This window comes from the organism of the source record quoted next, unplaced genomic scaffold, assembly GCF_019419815.1.
Source record: "Pyrus x bretschneideri cultivar Hongxiangsu unplaced genomic scaffold, Pyrus_bretschneideri_v1 Contig1, whole genome shotgun sequence".
Taxonomy (NCBI): Eukaryota; Viridiplantae; Streptophyta; class Magnoliopsida; order Rosales; family Rosaceae; genus Pyrus; species Pyrus x bretschneideri.
Genome location: NW_025999390.1, coordinates 15,235,672 through 15,257,012, shown reverse-complemented (window position 1 = coordinate 15,257,012; position 21,341 = coordinate 15,235,672). Strand labels below are relative to the sequence as shown.

General features: G+C 38.2%; 4 protein-coding genes across 5 annotated transcripts; 3 read left to right on the top strand and 1 right to left on the bottom strand.

Moving 5' to 3' along the window:
* Window positions 1-2,357: 2,357 nt before the first annotated feature.
* On the top strand, window positions 2,358-6,568 carry LOC103953463 (protein ALTERED PHOSPHATE STARVATION RESPONSE 1). The gene is given in 5 exon segments (XM_048588554.1): window positions 2,358-3,444; window positions 3,446-3,512; window positions 3,969-4,186; window positions 4,635-4,858; window positions 5,309-6,568. Coding segments are annotated over 5 exon segments (1,920 nt in total). The 5' UTR covers window positions 2,358-2,814; the 3' UTR covers window positions 6,090-6,568.
* Window positions 6,569-6,665: 97 nt separating this feature from the next.
* Window positions 6,666-11,399, bottom strand: LOC103953462 (cell cycle checkpoint protein RAD17). 2 transcript variants are annotated; one of them, XM_009365197.3, is made up of 12 exons: window positions 10,980-11,397; window positions 10,838-10,886; window positions 10,363-10,448; window positions 10,224-10,271; window positions 9,858-9,914; window positions 9,447-9,549; window positions 8,640-8,950; window positions 8,195-8,549; window positions 7,787-7,912; window positions 7,389-7,587; window positions 7,238-7,298; window positions 6,666-7,036 (listed from the first exon to the last, which is right to left on the bottom strand). In XM_009365197.3, the coding sequence occupies exons 1-12, from the start codon at window positions 11,172-11,174 to the stop codon at window positions 6,830-6,832; spliced, it is 1,797 nt and encodes a 598-aa protein (XP_009363472.2). In that variant the 5' UTR covers window positions 11,175-11,397; the 3' UTR covers window positions 6,666-6,829. The 2 variants fall into 2 exon arrangements, with proteins under 2 accessions (XP_009363472.2, XP_048444522.1); XM_048588565.1 differs by having other exon boundaries at window positions 6,895-7,036; window positions 7,238-7,305; window positions 10,980-11,399.
* Window positions 11,400-12,231: 832 nt separating this feature from the next.
* Window positions 12,232-15,039, top strand: LOC103953461 (3-dehydroquinate synthase, chloroplastic). Its single transcript, XM_009365194.2, has 8 exons — window positions 12,232-12,640; window positions 13,048-13,198; window positions 13,288-13,455; window positions 13,546-13,772; window positions 14,044-14,167; window positions 14,288-14,350; window positions 14,434-14,577; window positions 14,672-15,039. Exons 1-8 carry the CDS (start codon window positions 12,273-12,275, stop codon window positions 14,801-14,803), a joined length of 1,377 nt encoding a protein of 458 aa, XP_009363469.2. The 5' UTR covers window positions 12,232-12,272; the 3' UTR covers window positions 14,804-15,039.
* Window positions 15,040-18,008: 2,969 nt separating this feature from the next.
* Window positions 18,009-20,687, top strand: LOC103953460 (rac-like GTP-binding protein ARAC1). The gene is made up of 7 exons (XM_009365193.3): window positions 18,009-18,610; window positions 19,294-19,381; window positions 19,471-19,580; window positions 19,697-19,760; window positions 19,949-20,013; window positions 20,102-20,167; window positions 20,248-20,687. Exons 1-7 carry the CDS (start codon window positions 18,512-18,514, stop codon window positions 20,347-20,349), a joined length of 594 nt encoding a protein of 197 aa, XP_009363468.1. The 5' UTR covers window positions 18,009-18,511; the 3' UTR covers window positions 20,350-20,687.
* Window positions 20,688-21,341: the final 654 nt, after the last annotated feature.

The window sequence follows — 21,341 nt, the reverse complement described above, 5'->3', positions numbered from 1 at the left end:
GATTTGATTTGTTACGTTTGACTGCTGTTCCATCATTTCATGCTTCACCAAGATTCGGGTTTGACTGAATCGTCAGAAAGCTCACCGTCATCTTTCTGTATCTCTTTTCACGTAATACAACATATTACGAGTGAAATTATAAGAAAAATTTTAGCTTAGGCATTCGTATAAAGGCACAAACACAAAGAGGTAAAAACAAATAATGAGTGATATAAAGTAAAGTGCTTTGTGTGCGCGATCAGAAAATCACGTGATGCAGTTATTCGTAATAAATTCCCAAAATAGAGAGAAGAAAAAACCTTAGTAAATATGAGTTGTATACCCAAATCTGTCAGCGTACTCTCAACATCAGTGAGCAAACATAGAAGGAAAAGGAATTTAACTTTATCTGTAATGTGTAAAAATCTCAAACGGACATCATATCCTTAAATTCTTTGGGTATGAAATCTCATATTAGTTTGGCTCAATATTTCAAAAGTTGAAATGAAAAACAGTAGATCAAACGTGAATAGACCAGTTGACCAATATATTCTAGCGTCGCTTTATTGTCAAGATTAAATTTGTCGTAATCCCGTTTAGTGAAAAAAAAATGATACAGAAGTAAATTTTCAGATTTTTTTGCTTTCAATCTAACGAAATAGTAGATGGAATTTACCGATAAGGGTTGATTGGTTAATTTCAAATAGTTCAGAAGATTAATTTATTAAAAAAATAATTTAAGGAGTCAATTTCAACTGCAGTAATAATTCAACGAGTCAAATACCAGTTTACCAGATGATCACGAAGATGCATAATTGCATTGCATCTAAGAGTCAGAGAATTCAGCTTTGGAAAGTAAAGTCTATAAAGTAAAGACCCATTATACAAACCTGAGTTTTTGTTCACCACAATGCTCCACATGCAAGATATTTTGAGTGCGGTTATTATATTGTTACGTGGTGTGTTTTGATCATACTCAAAATATGCAATAGCACATTGCTGAACCGCTTAAAATAAGTCGTTGAAATTGATTTTAAGAAGCGTAAATCTGCTTCGATCAACGCATTATTATTCATGCACACAAATTATAGTGTGACTAATATTTATTTTTTATTTTTTATGAATGTAACCTAACTCTCTCTCTGGCAATCGGTTTTCTTTTCCCACAAAGAAACAAAGAGATAGAATACAAAATTGAACTCCAAAGTTTGATACCATCAGGAATCTGGTATTCGTATCAAACAAAACCTTTGTTTAAATCATATGGTATTAGAATATACTTAACGGTGTAATTCTTTATTCTGGCAAGAATATTGTTGTCCCTTCACTACTAATTTATTTACTTTTGATCGGTTAAAATTTATTAAATCGATTTGATTTGTTATATTTGATTGTTGTTCTATCATTTCATGTTTCACCAAGATTAGGGTTTGACTGACCCGTCAAAAAGCTCGTATCCCTCTTCACGTAATAGGATATATTACGAGTAAAATTAAGAAAGAATTTTCAGCTTAGGCATTCGTATAAAGGCACCAAATACAAAGAGGTGAAAACGGATAGTGAGCGATCTAAAGTAAGGTGTTTTATGTGCATGATGCAGTTATTCGGAATAAATTCTCAAAATAGAGAAGAGAAAAAACCTTAGCAAACATGAGTTGTATACCCAAATTTGTCACCGTACTCTCAACATCAGTGAGCAAACATAGAATGGAAAGGAAAAGGAAACTTTATTTGTAATGTGTAAAAATCTCAAACGGACATCATATCCTTAAATTCTTTGGGTATGAAATCTCATATTAATTTGGCTCAATATTTCAAAAGTCAAAACGAAAAATAGTAGATCAAACATGAACAAACCAGTTGATCAACATATTCTAGCATCGCTTTATTGTCAAGATTAAATTTATCATAAGCTCGTTTATTAAAAAGAAATGACGGGAAGTAACTTTTCAGACTTTTTTTTCTTTCTACTTTTATTCCTATGCTCATTTTTGAATTTTGAATAAAATAAACCAAAAGAAATTAAAACATATGAACACAAATGCGTCGAAAGAGAAAATGCATATGCGGAAATCATTTTAAAATATGAGATGGTATGGTGAATTAAAGTTTGAATTTGTTAGTGCTTCAGTCATAAGTTATGAGTACCATGGCAACCCCAAGAACATAAATGGTGGTAAAAATAACAACAAAAAAAAGCTTTTTTTTTTTTGGTCAATTACAAAAGAAAAGCTTTTGTACCTCTCAAACCTTTGGAAGTTTGGATGCTGACTATTGGAGTAACAGAGACTGACAGTGATAACCAGTGTAAATCCAGACACATGGTGAGGGCATTTTAGTCACTAAATTCAAATATAAACAACATACCCACTGGCTCTGTGCAAAGCCTCGGTGGTCCTTTGTTCCTCAACCACATCCTAGACTTTTCCCTAGATAACTACCAAACTCCGTCTCTACTCTCTAGAGAGAGAAACAACCATCACAGAGGAGAGAGAGACTCAGAGTCTCAGAGACACAAACACACAGAGATCAAAAGCTTCAGAGTTTTCAGATCAAATCCAAGCTTGCAAATGTTGCTTTTCCAACCCAGAAAACCATCCGAGAAGTCAATTAGCAGCTGCTAAAACACTGTAATTTTTGGAGGTCGGTTCAAAATGCGCGGGGAAAAAAAGCACTTTTGAGTTCAGATAGCCTACCATTGATGGAGACATAGCAAGCTTCATCAACAGCCGGAAGAACCCATCTTTTTTTTGTTCCCAAAAAGCCCTTCTTCTGAATTTTCTGTCTTTTTTCTCTGCTGTTTTTAGTAGCAAATCGAGCTGATCAGGAGCAAAAATGGGGTGCTGCTATTCGAGGGTAGAACGGGAAGAAATGGTGTCGAGATGCAGATCGAGAAAGCGGTACATGAAGCAGCTGGTGAAAGCACGGCAAGCTTGGTCGGCGGCTCACACAATGTACCTCCGCTCTCTCCGCAGCACCGGCTCGGCTCTGCTCCAGTTTTCAAATGCCGAAACTACCCTCCACCACCACCTCAACCACAACCACCACAACAATAGTTACCGCTCAGCGCCGCCGCCGCCGCTACAAACCCCGCCTACCCCACAACCACCGCCACCGCCACCTCCACTCAGCTCAAGCTCCGACTCTTGGACAACATCCACCACGCCCTCAACAGCTCTTCCACCTCCTCCTCCGCCGCCGCCGTCGTCTACCTGGGATTTCTGGGACCCATTTGTGGCTTCCTCTTCGAGGGCAGTAACGGAAGAAGGGTGGGAGGCTACGACCACCGCCTCGGAGGCGGTGGTCACCGTCACGGCGGCGAGCACGGCTCCTCCACCGTCTGTAGTGAGTGAGTTTTCCAAAGAGAGCGGCACGACGAGCGAGCTGGCGATGGTAGTGTCGAGAAATGCTAAGGATCTGATTGAGATTATAAAGGAGCTGGATGAGTATTTCCTCAAGGCGGCTAGATGCCGGCGGGCTTCTCTCATCGCTGCTGGAAGTTCCCATATTCTCTTCTTCTCAGACCAAAGGAGGTAAAAGATTTGATTTTTACTGTTGTTTGGAGGGTAAAGTTTTGATATTTTCACTTTTTTTTGGTTTACTTTTATTTAGCCATGTTTGTTTGCTTGATTGGTGAGAAATTTGAGGGAAAAAATTGGAGGAAAGAGAACATTTACTGTTGAGAACTATTCTTGCACTCAAAAAAGTCATCATGCACCACTCGAATTGCATTTTGCTCTATCATGTTTTTCATAAATAATGCCGTAGAAAAACCGGAGTATCAATAACAATTTCCTATTTTTCGTATGTTTATAATCACGAGTGTAATTTGAAACCATCGCTACAAAATAGCCATCCTGCACCAGTCGAAGTGCAATTTCTCCATTTTGTTTTTGTCAACGACAACTCAAGGGCGACATTTTGGAGTGCCAATAACATTCCCTTTACTCTTTGTGCGTTTTAATGCAATAGACGGATTTTCTTTGCAGGTAAAGTTTATGATCATGGGTGTAATTTGAGTCCGTCGCTGTGGACATGGGGAAGTTCAAGTCAAAAGTCTGGAGTATTCGGAAAAATGGGTTGTGACGAGATGGTGCTTAGTCAAGTAGGCAGTGGGGTTGGAGATGAAGGTGTGGTGAGTAGCAGCCATTGTTCTACTGTGGAGAGGCTTTATGCATGGGAAAAGAAACTATACCAGGAGGTCAAGGTAAACTTTTGGTTACCATGTCTTTTGTGGGCTCTTAGTTGAGCTTTTGTCCATGAAACATTCTACCCTTTTTACTTTAGGGTCCCAGAGTAACGCTAGAGTCGCCAACTTATTAAACCAGCTTTTGGATACCAATGTCTGGGCCGACGGTGGACCTTATTTATTCACAAAAATTAAGAAATTGCCACATCAGTTGGTGTCCAAAAGTTGGTGTCTCTAGCATTATTTCCCAAGTATAACTTTGGAATTTTTGGGGTTAAAATTTTTTCAATGAGATTATGCACTGACATTTGATACCGCCACAATGTCATCACCGTTTAATGGAAGTCCTTCTTTGGGCCCAAGAATAACATACGAACGTTTGGGAATTTGAAGGTACACAATAACATCATTCACATCCATGAGTTTTTAAATTTGTTTTAGATGTGTTTTTCTGGTGTGGTTTTAGGATGCAGAGACACTAAAGGTAGAGCATGAGAAGCGGGTGTCAACACTGAAGAAGCTAGAGATGAAGAGGGGAGACTATGTGAAGACAGAGAAGACGAAGAAAGAGGTGGAGAAGTTGGAGTCACAAATGATGGTTTCTTCACAGGCCATTGATACAACTTCTGCTGAAATCATCAACCTTCGGGAGACTGAGCTCTACCCTCAACTCATTGAGCTTGTCAAAGGGTTAGTCTTTCACTTTGCGTATATTTTCATTGCTGCCGTGCATTTTCTTTTCATACCTATCTTACTTTGAACAAACAAAAAAACAGTATCGTATTCTTTTCTGTTACTTTTTTTTTTGGGTGAATATCATTTCCGAATGAAAGTGAAATGATATTGAATATATGGCTATCTTTTTTTACTGCTTTTTATTTGTTGTTTTGTGTCCTTTGTTTGCTTTTCTTTTGAACAATTTACTGATTTGTAAAATGCCATGCAAACTTTTGTTGAGTAGCTATGGTTGCAGACATTATGGTTCTTTTCCTCGTATGAAACTACTCATCTAATATCATGGGGTGTGAAGTTGACAATCTGGATGAAATGATCTGTTTGTTTGAGTTTTGAAAGTGTATTATCATACACTAGTTCCGAAAAGAATTAATTTATAGTTGACGGAATATATTTGCTTTACAGATTGACGTGCATGTGGAGAAGCATGTACGAGTGCCACCAGGTCCAAAAGCATATTGTTCAGCAGCTCAAATACCTCAACACCATACCATCTACCGAACCCACGTCTGAGATTCACCGGCAAGCAACACTGCAGCTCGAGCTTCAAGTCCAGCAATGGCACCTATCATTTTGCAGCCTGGTCAAGGCTCAGCGTGACTATATCCAGTCTCTCACAGGATGGCTCCGTCTTAGCCTTTTCCAGTTTCGGAGACATCCAATAGCAAAGACAAGTCAAGAATCAAGAATTTACACGCTTTGCGAAGAATGGCACCATGCAATTGACCGGATTCCGGACAAAGTAGCATCTGAAGGAATCAAGAGCTTTTTAACCGTAGTTCATGCTATTGTAGTTCAACAAGCAGACGAATACAAGCAAAAACGGAAGTCAGAATCTACTTTTAAAGAGCTTGAGAAGAAGGCAACTGCACTTAGATCGCTGGAGTCCAAGTATGGCCCCTACTCAATGCCTGATTCCTCTAGCAATACTAAGAAGAGCCCAGTTGCTGAGAAGCGAGCAAAGGTGGACATCATTAAGGCAAAAGCGGAAGAGGAGAAGAGCAAGCATGAAAAGTTAGTGAGTGTGACAAGGACCATGACAATAAATAACTTGCAGATGGGGTTTCCACATGTCTTTGAGGCGATGGTCGGGTTTTCAAGTGTGTGTATGCAGGCTTTCGAGCAACTATATAACCAAGCGAAAAGTGCTAATGAGGAGCTTGATGTTAAGAGGTTACTACCTTGAGGGAAAAAATTCAAATTCAGGAAGATTGGCAACATGGTAATCAGTTCTCTCTGTATATCGCGCTTCAGTAAGCTTGATGTTAGATGACAACTATGGGAAAAGACTCAACTTCAAGAGGAATGACAGCAGTGTAATCAGTTTTCATGTATAGATAGACGCACATCCATTCAGTAACCATTAACCGTAGCGGAGGAGACTAGCAGTGGCAGGATTCCCCCTTTCGAAGATAAACTTGACAGTTTACGCAGATTAGGAAAAGAATGCATACAGAAGAGGTTGAGTTTTCGGAATGCAAAAGAGTAAGGAGGATTCGAGTTAGTTTTCTACTCCGTATCTTTGTTCTGTTTTGTCGCGGGAAAGGCGTTCGGAATGTTTTGACTTATCGCTTGTTTAGCTTGTTAGTTGCCTTTTTCTTCTTTTAGGTTGACTGTTTAGTTTAATTTAATTATTCTTAATGAAGGTGTTTTTGGGTTTGTTTACCAGTTTGTATGTTCGAATTTCTATGACAATTTTTATGAACCACAAAATTTCAGGTTCGGAGTCACGGATTTTGAACAAAACGGAACTTCGACGAAATACGCTAAAACCAAGCTGCCGGAGGAATTGTATATACACAAACCAATATTCACATAATACCAGATTAGATAACATAACATTCAGAATTACAAAAACTTAATGCCTATTTTCTAGGAAGTAGCCAATCCAAACTAAGATTATACTTCTCAAGCCGTCGCTATGTTTTACCATTCTTCTATGTCATCATCCGAAATTTCGCTCTCTTCATCGTCCATACTCATCTTTTCGGTATCGCCTTCTTCCTTGTACCCTTGCCCTGCCCTAAATCCAAGCCATTTCAACACAGGTGTGTACTCGGTAGCTATAACTGTCAAATCGGAGGCACCGCACATTCCATTATATGCATCCAATCTCCGTTTCACCATCTCCTTCTGCGATGACACATCACAAGGACACGTTACAATGACAGGTGAAATATGGCTGTTTATGCCGACACAGTTACTCTTACTTGGATATTGTTCATAACCATGGAAATCATCTCCGTATATCATCTATTACATAAGGTTCATAAATTCAACAAAAAGCTGCAGCATGCTTACAGAAAACTAAGCAATCTTAAATTTAAAACCAACCTTGTTAAGCATTGATGATTGCTCAACCTGCCAGAGCTTTGGCCGGCGAACAGCATGCCACCTGCGTACTTGCAACAATTGGTGATATTAACTAAGTTGGCATGAGTACTTGCTCACCACAGTATAACTAACTCAAGAATAAAGAGAATACCTGGAAGGCGATGGATGAAAATTTCCAAAGAGCACACCACGGACAGCAACTGAAGCACCAGATGACTGTAAAACATTATCTGCCTCATACTGTCTACTTCGCATTCCACGGAACGTAGCAAGAAGCAAGTCAGCATCACTTAAGTATGAAGCAATTGTCCATGCATCATCTATTGCCTCCTCGCTTAGGAAATCTAGAACTGCAACAAAATTGTGTCCAAGAGTTGGAAATCAGCAACAGTATACAAAAAAGGTCACCATTTTCACAAAGAAGGACGTTGCAATTTGATCTTTGCATCCATGTTTGGTTGTGTGCATTTGTTTTGCATCTGCATATAAGAAAGACAGTAATGGTGATTACAATCAGGAAAGGACAAGTTATAGGTAAAAAAAGGTCACCATTTTCATGAAGAAAATCGGCAATAGGTCTAGCTTGTCCGTGTGCTTGACAAAGAATCTTTTCTGGAGCATCCATTTTTAGTGGTAGTCTAGACAATCCTTCCCGCACATGAAATGCATCTCCGTCTATAAAACAAGAACGTGGGCTCAGATGTTAACAACTCAAGCAAAATTAAACCCTCCCGGCTGCCAAACTCTGTGTGTGTGTGTGTGCAAACTGCAAAGGCAGACTTCCACACTTCAACAATTCTATATATGTTTGTGTGTGCGTGCGTACAGGATTAAGTTACTCTGCAACTATCTAGAGAGATTCCGGAGGTTTTAAATTGGAAAGACATCAACATGCATGAACCAGAAAATTGAATAAAAAAAAGGTAAAAGCTACATATTACTTTCACCAGAACATACCCAATGTCATGACATTTTCAGTCTCTCTTTTATTATGCAGAAACTTCCCAAGAGCATGGAATAGAGAAAGTGTATCATCTCTGCCAAACTGGAATGAACACCCGCTGTCCAAAGCATTTACCTCATCTGGGTTCTCCTTAACATGCCTGGGCGCAGGACTCAATGAAGACAACAAATTCCTCGGAGTTGGTTTCAGAAAGAAGAATTGTAATGATGTAATTGCATGTCGGATGTCACCGCCACTTGCTTTTGCTATTAGATTGACCTGTTCAGCAGTCACATTACACAGCTCTTCTCTGCATATTCTAGAAAGTACTTTCTTAATGGAATTATCTGTTATAGGATTGAAGGAGACCTGAAAATTTACAAAACCAGTTCACAAATAAGCATTCAGTAATAACCTTGAAAAAAATATATATAAAGATAAATTATCCAAGAAAGTAACCTTACAAGCCCCAACACTTTCAAGAAACGATGGAATTTCTTCTAAGTATCCAGTGGTGTGATCAGCTGAATCAGCTTTACCATAGTCAGTGACCAATATAGCAGTTGGTATCTGGGTAGATTTCACAAGAAGATGCAAGCAGTTTTGAAGTCTTCCAAGGGCAGCTTTACCATTTGTCACCGGAAGGTCATCAATTAAGAGTATAAACGATGATTTTGAACCCTCATTAAGGGATGATGGGATCAATCCATACTTCCTTATTCTCTCCACAAAATTTTCAAATTCATCCAACTTTGACATGTAGCGTATTCCTTGTAACAGATCGGTATATGTCAGTAGCAGCATAGTCTTCATTAGAATACTTCATATTGAAATCATTTATGGACAACTATAATGTGCTGTAATTTGAAGCCAATTTCTACATCATGCCTTATTTTTCAATCCCTTTTTCTACTTTTTTTTTTTCAAATTATACTCATAAATTGGAAGTTACAAGATGTACATTGAAAATTGGAGAATATTCACCTGTAAATTCATGATTATTTTAACCTCCACTTAATTTACAAACCTTCAGCTGTATGATTATGAACATTTAACTTGGCTTTCGCCCTTTGATATTTCATTCACAAGCTATTGAACTTTATACAGCACAGTAATGTATTCACTACTCAATGTTTGCAATATGTGAATAGCAGGGATGAACAGAAATAATGCATTGCTCTTCTGTGTCAGTGAACAAGAAAATAACCCAAAGGATCGACATGTCTCTAATCTAGACAACTCTTTGAACAGAACAACACAAAATACCTGCACTGGAGTTGTATAAATGTTCTTCCCAAACTATTGGAGTTGGTGTGTTCCATTCACACAATGTGGCTCCAAGGTGAGATGCAATCACGTGGACAGTTGCCTACAAGATGAGAAGATGCAAAATTTAAAGTGTAAGCATGCCTTCAAGTGTGTTTGATTCTATTAGCAGAGTTCATTCAAGAAAAAATTGCAAAAATATAATTAATAACTCATTCCTTTACATGATATACATTCATAATGCTGAAAAGCAAAGCAGCGATCAAAACATTGACATAAAATTATGGCACCCACAAATTTAAATAAAAAAAGAAGGCAAGACTGTGAGAGATTGTAACTTTATGAAACTAACTGTGCAGCTGAACAAAATAAATCATGACAAATATAAAAACAGATATTAGGACCACCTACAGATTTTCCAACACCAGCTTGCCCAGTGATGACAAGAACATGATTCCTAGATGCACCCTGCACATTACGAGAGGAAAAAAAAATGAGAATTTACAACAATGAATTCAAATAAAACAAATAAAAAAATCTCGATTAAGCTTAACCCTATCCTTCAGGATATTGTGAAAGAATAACCAAGAACGAGAAGGAAAAATGAAAGTCACATAAAAAGAAATGAGACTTCAGAGTTTATATCAGTATGAGAAAAGTAATCAAAGATGTCTACCCATTAAATGAATCGTTGTTTCAAGTCAAACTGAACTTGGTGATAAGGAAAAGGAACTTTTACATTGTAATTAAAGTATCGACTAGACAAGTTATAATAACCTTTGAACCTCTCAATCTTTCTTCAAACCACACCTTAACTTCTTCGACCTGCAATTACAAAGACAGAAATGGAAAAAGAAGAGGGATCAAGCTTGTGATCACATATTCATATTCGCAGCACAAAGCCAATTAACTCAACCTTTTTCTTGTGAACAGCTAGGTCCACAAAAGAACAGGGTTTGTATTTATCCACCCATAACTCCTTCACGTTGCTTCTTCCAGAACCTGATTCATGTTTCCACTTCCATTTAGCTTAAATGCTCATGTTAAACGAATGAAATAATGTAAAAGAAAAAACGATATTTGGGTTCGAAGGAAACTTGAATTGCATAAATTTAAGACAATATTCTCTATACTTATTATCCTTTGCAAGAATTAGGAATATAATCTGCAGACTGCAGCCATTTTCATTGCATTAGTTGTAACTTTCCTAGCACACAATTCAATGCCAAGTCAATTCATGTTTCCCTCTAAAAGTAAAGTAGAACACTATATAATTGATTTAACAATAACAACAACAATCAACATTTCTCATATTCACGGATAAACAGAGATCAAATGGAAGCAACGAACCACATTGACAAAAATTAACAACAGTTACAGCAATGGCGTACCAGCAGATACCTTGAACCCATCGTCAAAATCTTCACAAAACAATTTAACCTGCGTTACAGTAATCTCCGCATTAGATTTCAAACACCTCATTCCATTCTATAAAAACCCATTTAGCTTAAATTTTGAAATTTCACAGATTACCTCATCCCAATTGCTCGGTGCCGTGCCCAAGCTAGAGCGAGAACCCGAAACCCGAGCCCTTTTGGATCGCCTAGGGTTTGTTCGCGGAACCGAAGAGCTCGATTTCGATTGCGTTTTTCTGCGATTCGCGCTCGATGAACGATCGACGTCTTCGTTGTCCGATGACAACACCACCACAGTGTTCCTCTTCCCCATAACAGAGACACAGAAGAGAAGGTAATTTCCTAGGGTTTTGTACGGGCATTGGTCCCTCTAGCTCGAAGCTCCATAGCTCGAGATGTTGCAAAACCCTAAATCGCTGAAGGAAGAAGCACTCGGAGTGTCTCAGAGCCTAAACGCACCGTCTCGAGTGCGAAATGAAACAGAAAGGGAGGTTTTGATGTGGCGGGATAAAAAATTCGCGGGGTTTTTTGTGAGTTTTGTACTGTGAAATCGAGGAGGCGTAGACGGGAAGCCAATGGGGATAATGTTTTGGGGCCGTTGGATTTATCAGTAGTTAAATTTATATCAATCCAGCGGCCTGTAAGCTTTTAGGTGGCTTGCCATGTTGGCTTAGAAAACGAAGAAAAGGAGCCTCACCCACCCCCACAACTTTAAACTGATTTATTAACCAGCTATTAATCTAGTAATATTTATCGCTCTATGTTCGAGTTTTCTCTCGTATTTATAAACCGCTTCAAACCAAATTACACTCTCCATTTCTTATTTTATTAGTCTTGAATCCTATTAATGTTGAATTTTAACTAATAACTAATGTCATTAAATTGTTATTTTGTTATTTGATAGAATGATAAATTAATATATAAAGTGGCTTTATATACGCAATTAAGAAGATGTTACATTCATATTATTGTTAGTTCATTATAAAACTTAACACACTCATTCTTTTAATATAAATAGTATCGTTTGTTAAAAAAAAAAAAAACTTATCACTTCAAACTGAATCAAACCACACAATAATTATATGAACCTCACGTGTTCGATACGCATGTTCCTCATGTTTTTTTATTTTTTTTATTTTTTATCAAACACATGTCTCTTATTAATTTAATCCGGAATATAATATTTGTAATTTTAATACCCATTTATTATCACGATAAATCATTTTTCTCACGATAAATTTCCCGACTCGAACCGGTACCGGTCGGTCCATCTCGTGGCGCCCACTCACCTACCCCGCCACACCTCTTCCTTCCTCCTTCATCGCCAACAAAATGCCCCACTTATCACACCCGACGCAGCCTCTCCTCCTCTTCCTCCATCTCCACCCGATCCGAACCCGTACCCGAGTCCATGGCCTCCACAGCATCCACAGGCAACCCATTCTCCGTTTCCCTCTCCTCCAGGAAAGCCTCACTCTCCAAGCCCAGCAGCCCGGCCGAGGTTTCTCTCCGTGTTCAGAGCTCCAACGCTTCTTCTCTCCGGACTTCGTTCGTTTCCAATAGTTCGATTGAGTTGACTCGGGGCGCGAACTCGGCGTTGAAGTCGAGCACCGTGAGATCAAGGACGGGGATTATGGCGAGCTCGGCGCAGGTAGTGGATCAGCCGTCGAGTAAAACGGGTCCAGTGGCTCCCACCGTTGTGGACGTCGATTTGGGTAATCGGAGCTACCCGATTTACATCGGATCTGGACTGCTTGATCAGCCCGAACTTCTTCAAAGGTTCAGATTCTTAGTTTTCTCATCAAATTAAAGCTTTAATTGCAGATCATTACATATTTGTTGGTGGTCAAATGCTGCTGAAATTTGTTATGTGAACTAGTAAATGCTTCCTATTAGCTGAGAAATAGATAAGAAAATGGAATTAAATTGGTAATTTAAGGTTTTACTGCGAGTGATTGTGTTTAGTAACAGGGCAAGCTCAAGCTTGCAGCTTTCTTTGATGGGTAAGTTTTCTGAAAGAAAAGAAACATTGTTATGGTAGAAAATACTGGTTTTTCACATGGGTAATTAGCTTTAGTAAAAGGGCAAGTTTTCAGCTTTCTCAAAAATTAAGCTTCTTTTTTGTTGTTTTAATTGCGGTTTTGTGGATGTCGATGTTCTTATTGTTGATTATTACGTTAATGTAGGCATGTTCACGGAAAGAGGGTTCTTGTGGTCACTAACACTAAAGTTGCGCCGTTGTACTTGGATAAAGTTGTTGAGGCTTTGACAAGAGATAACCCGAATGTGTCAGTTGAGAGCGTGATTTTACCAGATGGTGAGAAGTATAAGGACATGGTGAGTATATAAATGCTCGTTTGAATTTTAGTCTTTAAGATTGCATTTGGCCGGTTGAATTATGAGTAACCGCGTTCTTCAACTGGCAGGACACTCTTATGAAAGTGTTTGACAAGGCTATTGAGTCAAGACTGGACCGGCGATGTACATTTGTTGCCCTTGGAGGTGGCGTGATTGGTGACATGTGTGGCTATGCTGCTGCTTCTTTCCTTCGTGGTGTTAACTTCATTCAGATTCCAACAACTGTTATGGCGCAGGTCGGTCACTATCTCTTTCGTTTTCTAGGAGTCATGCACTTATGCACATTATTTCTCATGTGTCAAATTTTTATGTTGGTCAACTTGCAGGTTGATTCTTCTGTTGGGGGCAAAACGGGTATAAACCACCCTCTTGGGAAGAACTTGATCGGTGCTTTTTACCAACCTCAGTGTGTACTTATAGACACAGACACATTGAACACATTACCAGATAGGGAACTGGCATCAGGGCTTGCAGAGGTCATTAAGTATGGGCTTATTAGAGATGCAGATTTCTTTGAATGGCAGGAGAGGAATATTCAGGCACTAATGGCGAGGTACGAAATTTAAACAAAGAGTAAGGAACAGTGAAAAGTTTCCTGTCCCAGCACCATGCTGTGTTTTCCGCTTAATTAATGTTCTATTTGACATGATAAATGTTGTGGGACATCAAATTAAGAGAGTATCTTGTCACCGCCAGTGGTGGTAATTTTAAGGCTGTAGCCATTTTTTCTTTTCCAGTCTGTTGAAGCTTCATGAATAATCTTGTTCCTGCTCAGGATGCACATTCGATTAGTTATGTTGATGAGTATGGTTGGTGCATTGCAGGGATCCAGCGGCAATGGCTTATGCTATAAAGCGGTCGTGTGAAAACAAGGCTGAGGTTGTGTCCTTGGATGAGAAGGAAGGTGGACTGAGGGCTACACTGAACTTGGGTCATACATTTGGTCATGTGAGTTGTTGTTTTGTACAATTAGGGTAATTTTTTTATAATGAAAGCTATTGCAATACTCTGTTGGATTGGATCCCCTATCTAATTAAATATTTGTGATGAAATGCGATGTATTTTCAGGCAATAGAAACTGGGCTCGGCTATGGGAACTGGCTCCATGGAGAAGCTATTGCTGCTGGCATGGTAATTCTCTTATACATTTACATTTCTTTGTTTCCTTGCAAAATTATTCTTCAATGTTTAAAGAGCTTGTGCGTTATGTTTAGGTTATGGCTGTTGACATGTCATACCGCCTTGGCTGGATTGATGATGCACTTGTGAAGCGAACTACCAACATTTTAAAGCAGGCCAAGTTACCTGTTGCACCTCCTGAATCTGTGACGATAGAGACATTCAGATCTGTAATGGCGGTAAGAGAAATGGGATTGTAATTTGTAAGATTGCCGAAGCTCAGTACCTTGTTTGCTTGTTTCTTAATGTATCCGTCTTCTTCTGGTACGGCAGGTTGATAAGAAGGTAGCTGATGGGTTACTAAGACTCATCCTTCTGAAAGGTCCTTTGGGAAATTGTGTCTTCACCGGCGAATATGATAGAAAGGCCCTCGACGAAACACTCCACGCATTTTGCAAGTCCTGATTCGCACTAGATGTGTGCAAGTTCCGCACCTGCGTATTGTATTTTAGTTGTCTTTGACCCGTTCGTGTACTTTTCACCTATGTTATAGATGCCCTCAGAATCCCTTTATTTATCGGCAATAGCGTTTACCAAGTTGTAATTTTCGAAACTGTTGTATTTGCAATAAGCCTGGGAAATCATATTGTCCAACGCTTGCTTCTTTTCTGGATATCGTGAAATATGCACATTCTTTTCTAGTTCCAATTTGCTATTTCCTTCATATTCTGATGTCCATTGAGAAGTTGGATGTCTATTTGGAGGACCCACCTACACTCCCAAAGACATCATTTAACATCTCAGACTAATAATACGATATCACGTAATATAAGTTTCCATTTGGCGTTACACGATTTGGTTGGAGCACCTTTACGTTGATGTCTCTCTTTCATGAAAGTATTTGTATGCTTGAGTATTTGTTCTTGTCTTTTCACCGAACCACTAAGTACTAGTTTGGTATTGTGGTGTTCTTATAAAAAGTGGGTATAAAAAAAAGCTGAGCTCAAAACGGTATTTGGTAAGCACTTAAAAATAGTTTATTTTCACAGTTTTAGGTGAAAAAAAGCTGAAAACATGAAGTAGCAAAAATGAGCTTATTCTCACAGCACGGCAGAAGCAGTTTTTTTCAAAGCATAACAATACCAAACCAGCTCTAAGAAATAACCACGAACATTGAATTTTTTTTTTTTTTCTTTTAATACCTCCAACGTGGAGAAGAAGAACTTACAGCAACTAGAATGTCAAAAAAGTTGTAACTCAAATTAATTATGCGATGTTTTGTAAATAAGTTAAAACATATGATTACACATTTATGTCAAAGTAGTATCTTAAACTAATTAAGTGATTCCTTATAAATCAGTATAAAACATAACGATGCGTGATAGACTCAAATCATCATCACCTATACCGTCTCGGTTATGTATAAGTTTCTCTATGCCAGATGGTGGTTTTGCACCTGTTCTTTCCAGGCTTGCAATTCAAATTCCAAAAATGGATAAACATTTCTGCCCTGTACTTTTAAGGTGGCAATGCAACTGTTCCATAATGTAATGGGGGGTAGACGGACAGCTTTGGCCTTGCCAGAAGATATTCTGCCCAAGCTGCCCCAACTATATTTAATGTAATTGATCAAACAACAATCTCTCTGCCCTTGTATTTTAGGGAACTTTAACGAAAAACTTCTGATATTGTTCACTTTAACGAAAAATCATATTTTTATACTAAAATGTCAATCTTGGTACTATTCACTTTACCCTTTATTTTGTCCTTATCGTTAAAACTCAAAGTTTTCAAGTCATTTTCATTAGTTTTCCTTATATTTTATGGAAAGGGATCCGGAGAGGATCCCAAACTAGGTGGATTAAGTGAAAAGGGATCCGGAGAGGATCCCTTTCCATATTTTATAACATAAGTGGAAGTTTTAAAAAAAATATATATAATTTCTTTTAAGATTTGGTTATCTAATCTCAATTTGCTCTTAAGTGGTAAATTGTCAAACGAATAGAGCTTGCTATTCAGCTCACTGTATCTCGAGTTTAAACTACTTCCATACTTTGTAGTTATTATAGTTTAGAGTAGTATGTCGCTTGTAACAAAAAAAAATCAATTTGCCCCAAAACCCTACCTAACCAAATCCGCAAGGCCTCCAAACTTTCAATAATCTTAGTTATTTGTCTTGTACCTCAAGAAATTAATCATTTTTTCGTAGAAATTTTTCTTGTATTGTGGTAATTGATGTGGTTGCTGTCATGTAAATTATACTCTTATCAAATTCCAACTACCTCTGCGCTACCACACATTCATTGGCAAGCATAAGTTGTTATGGTGGGAAGATTAGTAGTGCCCCACTTTTAAAATAATTAATTTTTTGCTAACATGTTTGATAATTTGATTCATATAATTTTACCCCATTTTCTCCTATTTTTAATTAGTTTCTTTAAGGTTTTTGGGTATTGGAGTTTTTGGTTATCTAATTAATAGTTGATTTAGTAGCAACTAATATGATCTAGTACATGAACTACATGTGAAAGGATTCTTATCTATTTGTGATTATCTTTGCTAATCGTCCTCACCAAACTAGGGTTGTGATTATTTCTTTGTCACAAATCATTCGGATAGATTGGCATTATGATAACATAACGCTCAAGACAGTTTTTCTTGGCGCATATATAACGTGTTACGTTGTGTCATACTTTGTATCTAAAATACAAACCAAAATAAGAATCACCAACTAATTGCCTATAACAACATTTCAACGAAACAACACACCAGACTCTCCAACGCTAAGAGAATAAATAGAAACTATGTAACAATGGGTTGTGATTATTTCTTTTTCACAAATCATTTGGATAGATTGGCACTATGATAACATAACGTGTAAAACAGGTTTTCTTGACGTATATCTAACACGTTATATTGTGTCATACTTTGCATCTAGAATACAAACCAAAATAAGAATAACTAGTTAATTGCTCGCAACGCCACTCCAGTTACATAACACGTCAGACTCTCCAACACTAAGAGAATAAATAGAAACTATGCAACAATGGGTTGTGATTATTTCTTTGTCACACATCATTGGAATAGATTGACATTATGATAACATAACGCGTAAGACAGATTTTCTTGGCTCATATTTGACGTGTTATGCCGTGTCATACTTTGTATCTAGAATACAAACCAAAATAAGAATAACCAGCTAATTGCCCACAACGACAGTCCAGCGACATAACACATCAGACTCTCCACCGTAAAGAGAATAAATAGAAGCCATGTAATAATTCCGTGACAAGGAGCGAACTATTCAAAAATTACCTTAAATCGATAGTCGATTCCCAAACTAAACGGATAGAAATTAAAATCACACAAAGAGACAAGAATTTAACTTTAAAATATGACAGATAATCCATGAAAGATGTCACTTTTCAGATAGTCTGCTTAGCATTTATCTTGAAATAATTCTTTTTTGTCATCCGTGTAAAACACACCACACAAACCAAGAAGAAAAATCCAAAATCCAAAAATTGCACAACAGCCCTTTAACTTGAATACATTTCAATTTTCATCCCCACCAAACAAAAACAACAATAAAATCCCCCTCGAAAAGCCCAAAAACCCGACCCCAAATACAAAAAACCGGATCCAACTCCCTCGCGATTAACGCGCAGAAAGAAGGAAAAACAGAGAGCGGAGACGGAGAGGGAGAGAGAGAGAGCGGGAGGAGAGAGAGAGAGAGAGAGGGAGACTCACAGCTATTTGTCGGGGAGAGTTTGTTGCTCAACGAACGCTTCAACGGCCAAAAAAAATTCGCGGCCAAAAAAAAATCCGCCATTTTTGTCTCGCTCTCTCTCCTCTTTTGTCTTCCGTCGATCTTCCACAACACCCACATTTCGCCCATTTTTCTCCTTTCAATTTTTCCTTCTGAAATCCCCCAATCTTTTTCTCCTCTTTTCTCTTTCTCTCTCTCGATTTCCCCCCATTTGCCAAAATTAGGGTTAGGGTTTCGTTGAGAATTCGTCCTAATTTGGATCGCGCCTCAGATGTGTAATTGACGAGGAGGAGGAAGGAGAAGAAGAAGATCGGGTCCTCAGGTTCGAAGGAGATCTGGGGCTTGGGGTTTTCTTTCTTTCTTTTGGGTTGGTTTTTTTTTGAGAAAGTGAGAGAACAGCAAAAATGAGCGCGTCAAGGTTCATAAAGTGCGTCACGGTTGGGGACGGGGCTGTGGGCAAGACGTGTCTGCTTATCTCCTACACCAGCAACACCTTCCCCACCGTAAGTCTTCAATTCCCCAATTCCTATTTTTTTGATTTAATTTGCCTTCCTTTTTTGGGAATTTTAATGTAGGGTTCTGTTGTTGCAATTGGTGAAATGGATTTGGTAATTGATTTATTGCTTGTAATGGGGTTTTTTGTTTGGTTCTGGGAAGTTTGATGCATAGAATTGTTGGTGAATTTTTAGCTGAATTATTCACAGATTAGCTTCCTTTGTTTTGGTAGCTGATTTATTGCGTTCAATATTGCTGACGATATTTGATTGTTTTAAAAACATTGGGTGCAAATAATTGGAATGGTATTCATTTTGGTGAAAATTGCCCCCCCCCCTCCCCTTTTTTTAGGGGCAATCAAATGTCAAAGGTTTGAAAATAAGTGGGTTATATCTTTAATGAATTATTGGGATTTTGAAATTCTTTTTCTGCTCCTGATTAAATTCCTTGGATGTTCGGATTGCGGTGTTTTGTAGGAGTTCTTTCATATTTTTGGGATTTTGCTTTTGCGATTCTGCCTATAATATGTTGCTGGATGAAATTTTTAATCTTTTCTTCCTAGAATGTTTTTGCAATGTGGTTGTTTGTGATTTCATATTGTTAAGGTTTAATAAAGTTATTAGGTAGGGGAGATCATTTGTCAATATGATGGACAGTTTATAACTTTCTTTCGTATTGTGGTGGGAAACAGGATTACGTGCCAACTGTTTTCGACAATTTCAGTGCAAACGTGGTCGTCAATGGGAGCACTGTTAACCTGGGGTTATGGGATACAGCTGGTAAATATGCATTGTCACTTTGGTTTTTGTTTACTAGGGTCGTATGTATGTTAGTGTTTTAGGTATGAATTTTATTTTTTGTGCAACAGGACAGGAGGATTACAATAGATTAAGACCCTTGAGTTATCGTGGTGCTGATGTGTTTATACTGGCGTTCTCTCTCATCAGCAAAGCCAGCTACGAAAATGTGTCCAAGAAGGTGAGATTTTGCTATATGGGATTTAGGTGTACATGATGTGCTACTGATTATGACTGTTTTGTCTTTATGATTGATGATTTGCTGATAAATTTCAAATATATTGATTTCCTTTCCAGTGGATCCCAGAATTGAAGCATTATGCGCCTGGTGTTCCAATCATTCTTGTTGGAACAAAGCTTGGTAAAATTTTATCTTTTCTACTTTGTAAATATTGAAAAAAAGTCTCTGGTTTATTAATATACTTTTTGAGATGGTCCCGTTATTGGAACACATTGAGTGTTTTTAAATTAATGATCGTTCTAACCGTCGAATGTCTTTAATGAGGGAACTTCTTACTTTTCTTTTTTCACACAAATTTAATGAACTAGATCTTCGGGACGACAAGCAGTTCTTTATTGATCATCCCGGTGCTGTCCCAATTACTACCGCTCAAGTAACGTTCTTTTCTTGTGCATTGCTCAGTGTTCATCTTATCTTCTTTTCTTCTTCCTTATAATTAAGATTTATCTCTACCCTTGTAGGGAGAGGAACTCAGGAAGCTAATTGGAGCACCAGCTTATATCGAGTGCAGTTCAAAAACTCAGCAGGTATTTAGATTATATATTGCATTATGCGAGGGGTTTCTCATGCTCAAACTGTCACTTATGATGTGCGTTTGCGGCTGCAGAATGTGAAAGGGGTCTTTGACGCAGCCATAAGGGTTGTACTTCAACCTCCGAAGCAGAAGAAAAAGAAGGGCAAAGGGCAGAAGGCATGCTCCATATTGTGATTTGGAAAATAGGTGTAAAGAGATAATGACCAGCCATTCTGCATGTATTCCCCCACAGCCCTTTGTTCCCTAAATCTTGTTTTTCCCTTTTGTCCTGAAGAAGCTGGAGTCCGTAAGTTGTCGTGTTTGACAATCATATCGATCTCTCTGTGAAAGCATCAGGTGGTTGGGTGTTGCATTCTTGGAACTGTTGTGATACCTTAAATTGTTGAATTCTATCGTTGGCAACTTTTTCTGAACTCCGGTTTTGATTTTTTATATGTATTAAACGACCTTGTTAGGAAACAACCTTGTTTCGCATCGACACAGTTATATTATTACTATCTGTTGTACTTGAAGGCTTGGGCATGCCTATATCGGTGCGTTTTGTTTTTATTTTTCGGTTTGCCTCAATACAATGCATTGCCTCACATGTTATTAGGCTAGCGGTTTTCTAACACTCCTCTTTTCTCTTGCACTCGTCCTGTGGGTGCACAAGAAAAGTTATGAAAGAGGAGTGCCAATGGTAGATGAACAGTATTGGTGAGTTGGGGAATTGATGTTTTTCATCTGTTCTTTGAACCATCAGGGTTTGAATGCTTGCTGAGTTGGAGGAAGTGGTGGTTTGGTTCATTAAGGAGGTGTCCTCTTAAGGCCAAGTTGGAGCCAATTATTTTTGAGATAATACTAAAAAATAGTTTTCAAGTTTCAAATGGTTTAACACGTTTTCTTGAGAAAAAAAAAAAAAAGAAAAATGGGTAGTGAAAGTCGGTTATACCTCTTTACTTATAAGTGGGAAGTTTTAAATTCTTTTTAAGGTGAGTTCAAACGTATTATTGTGGAGGTTGGTCCTTTCCTTGCCGAACCATGAAGATGTTAAGTTTTTATTCCCCGCCAAACCATGATGAATGTAAGTGTATTTACCCCGCCAACTGAGGAGACCCGTAAACTAACACTTGCAATGAAACAATGAATGTTAGAGAGTGAATCCCACGTTGATGAGAGGAGAAACC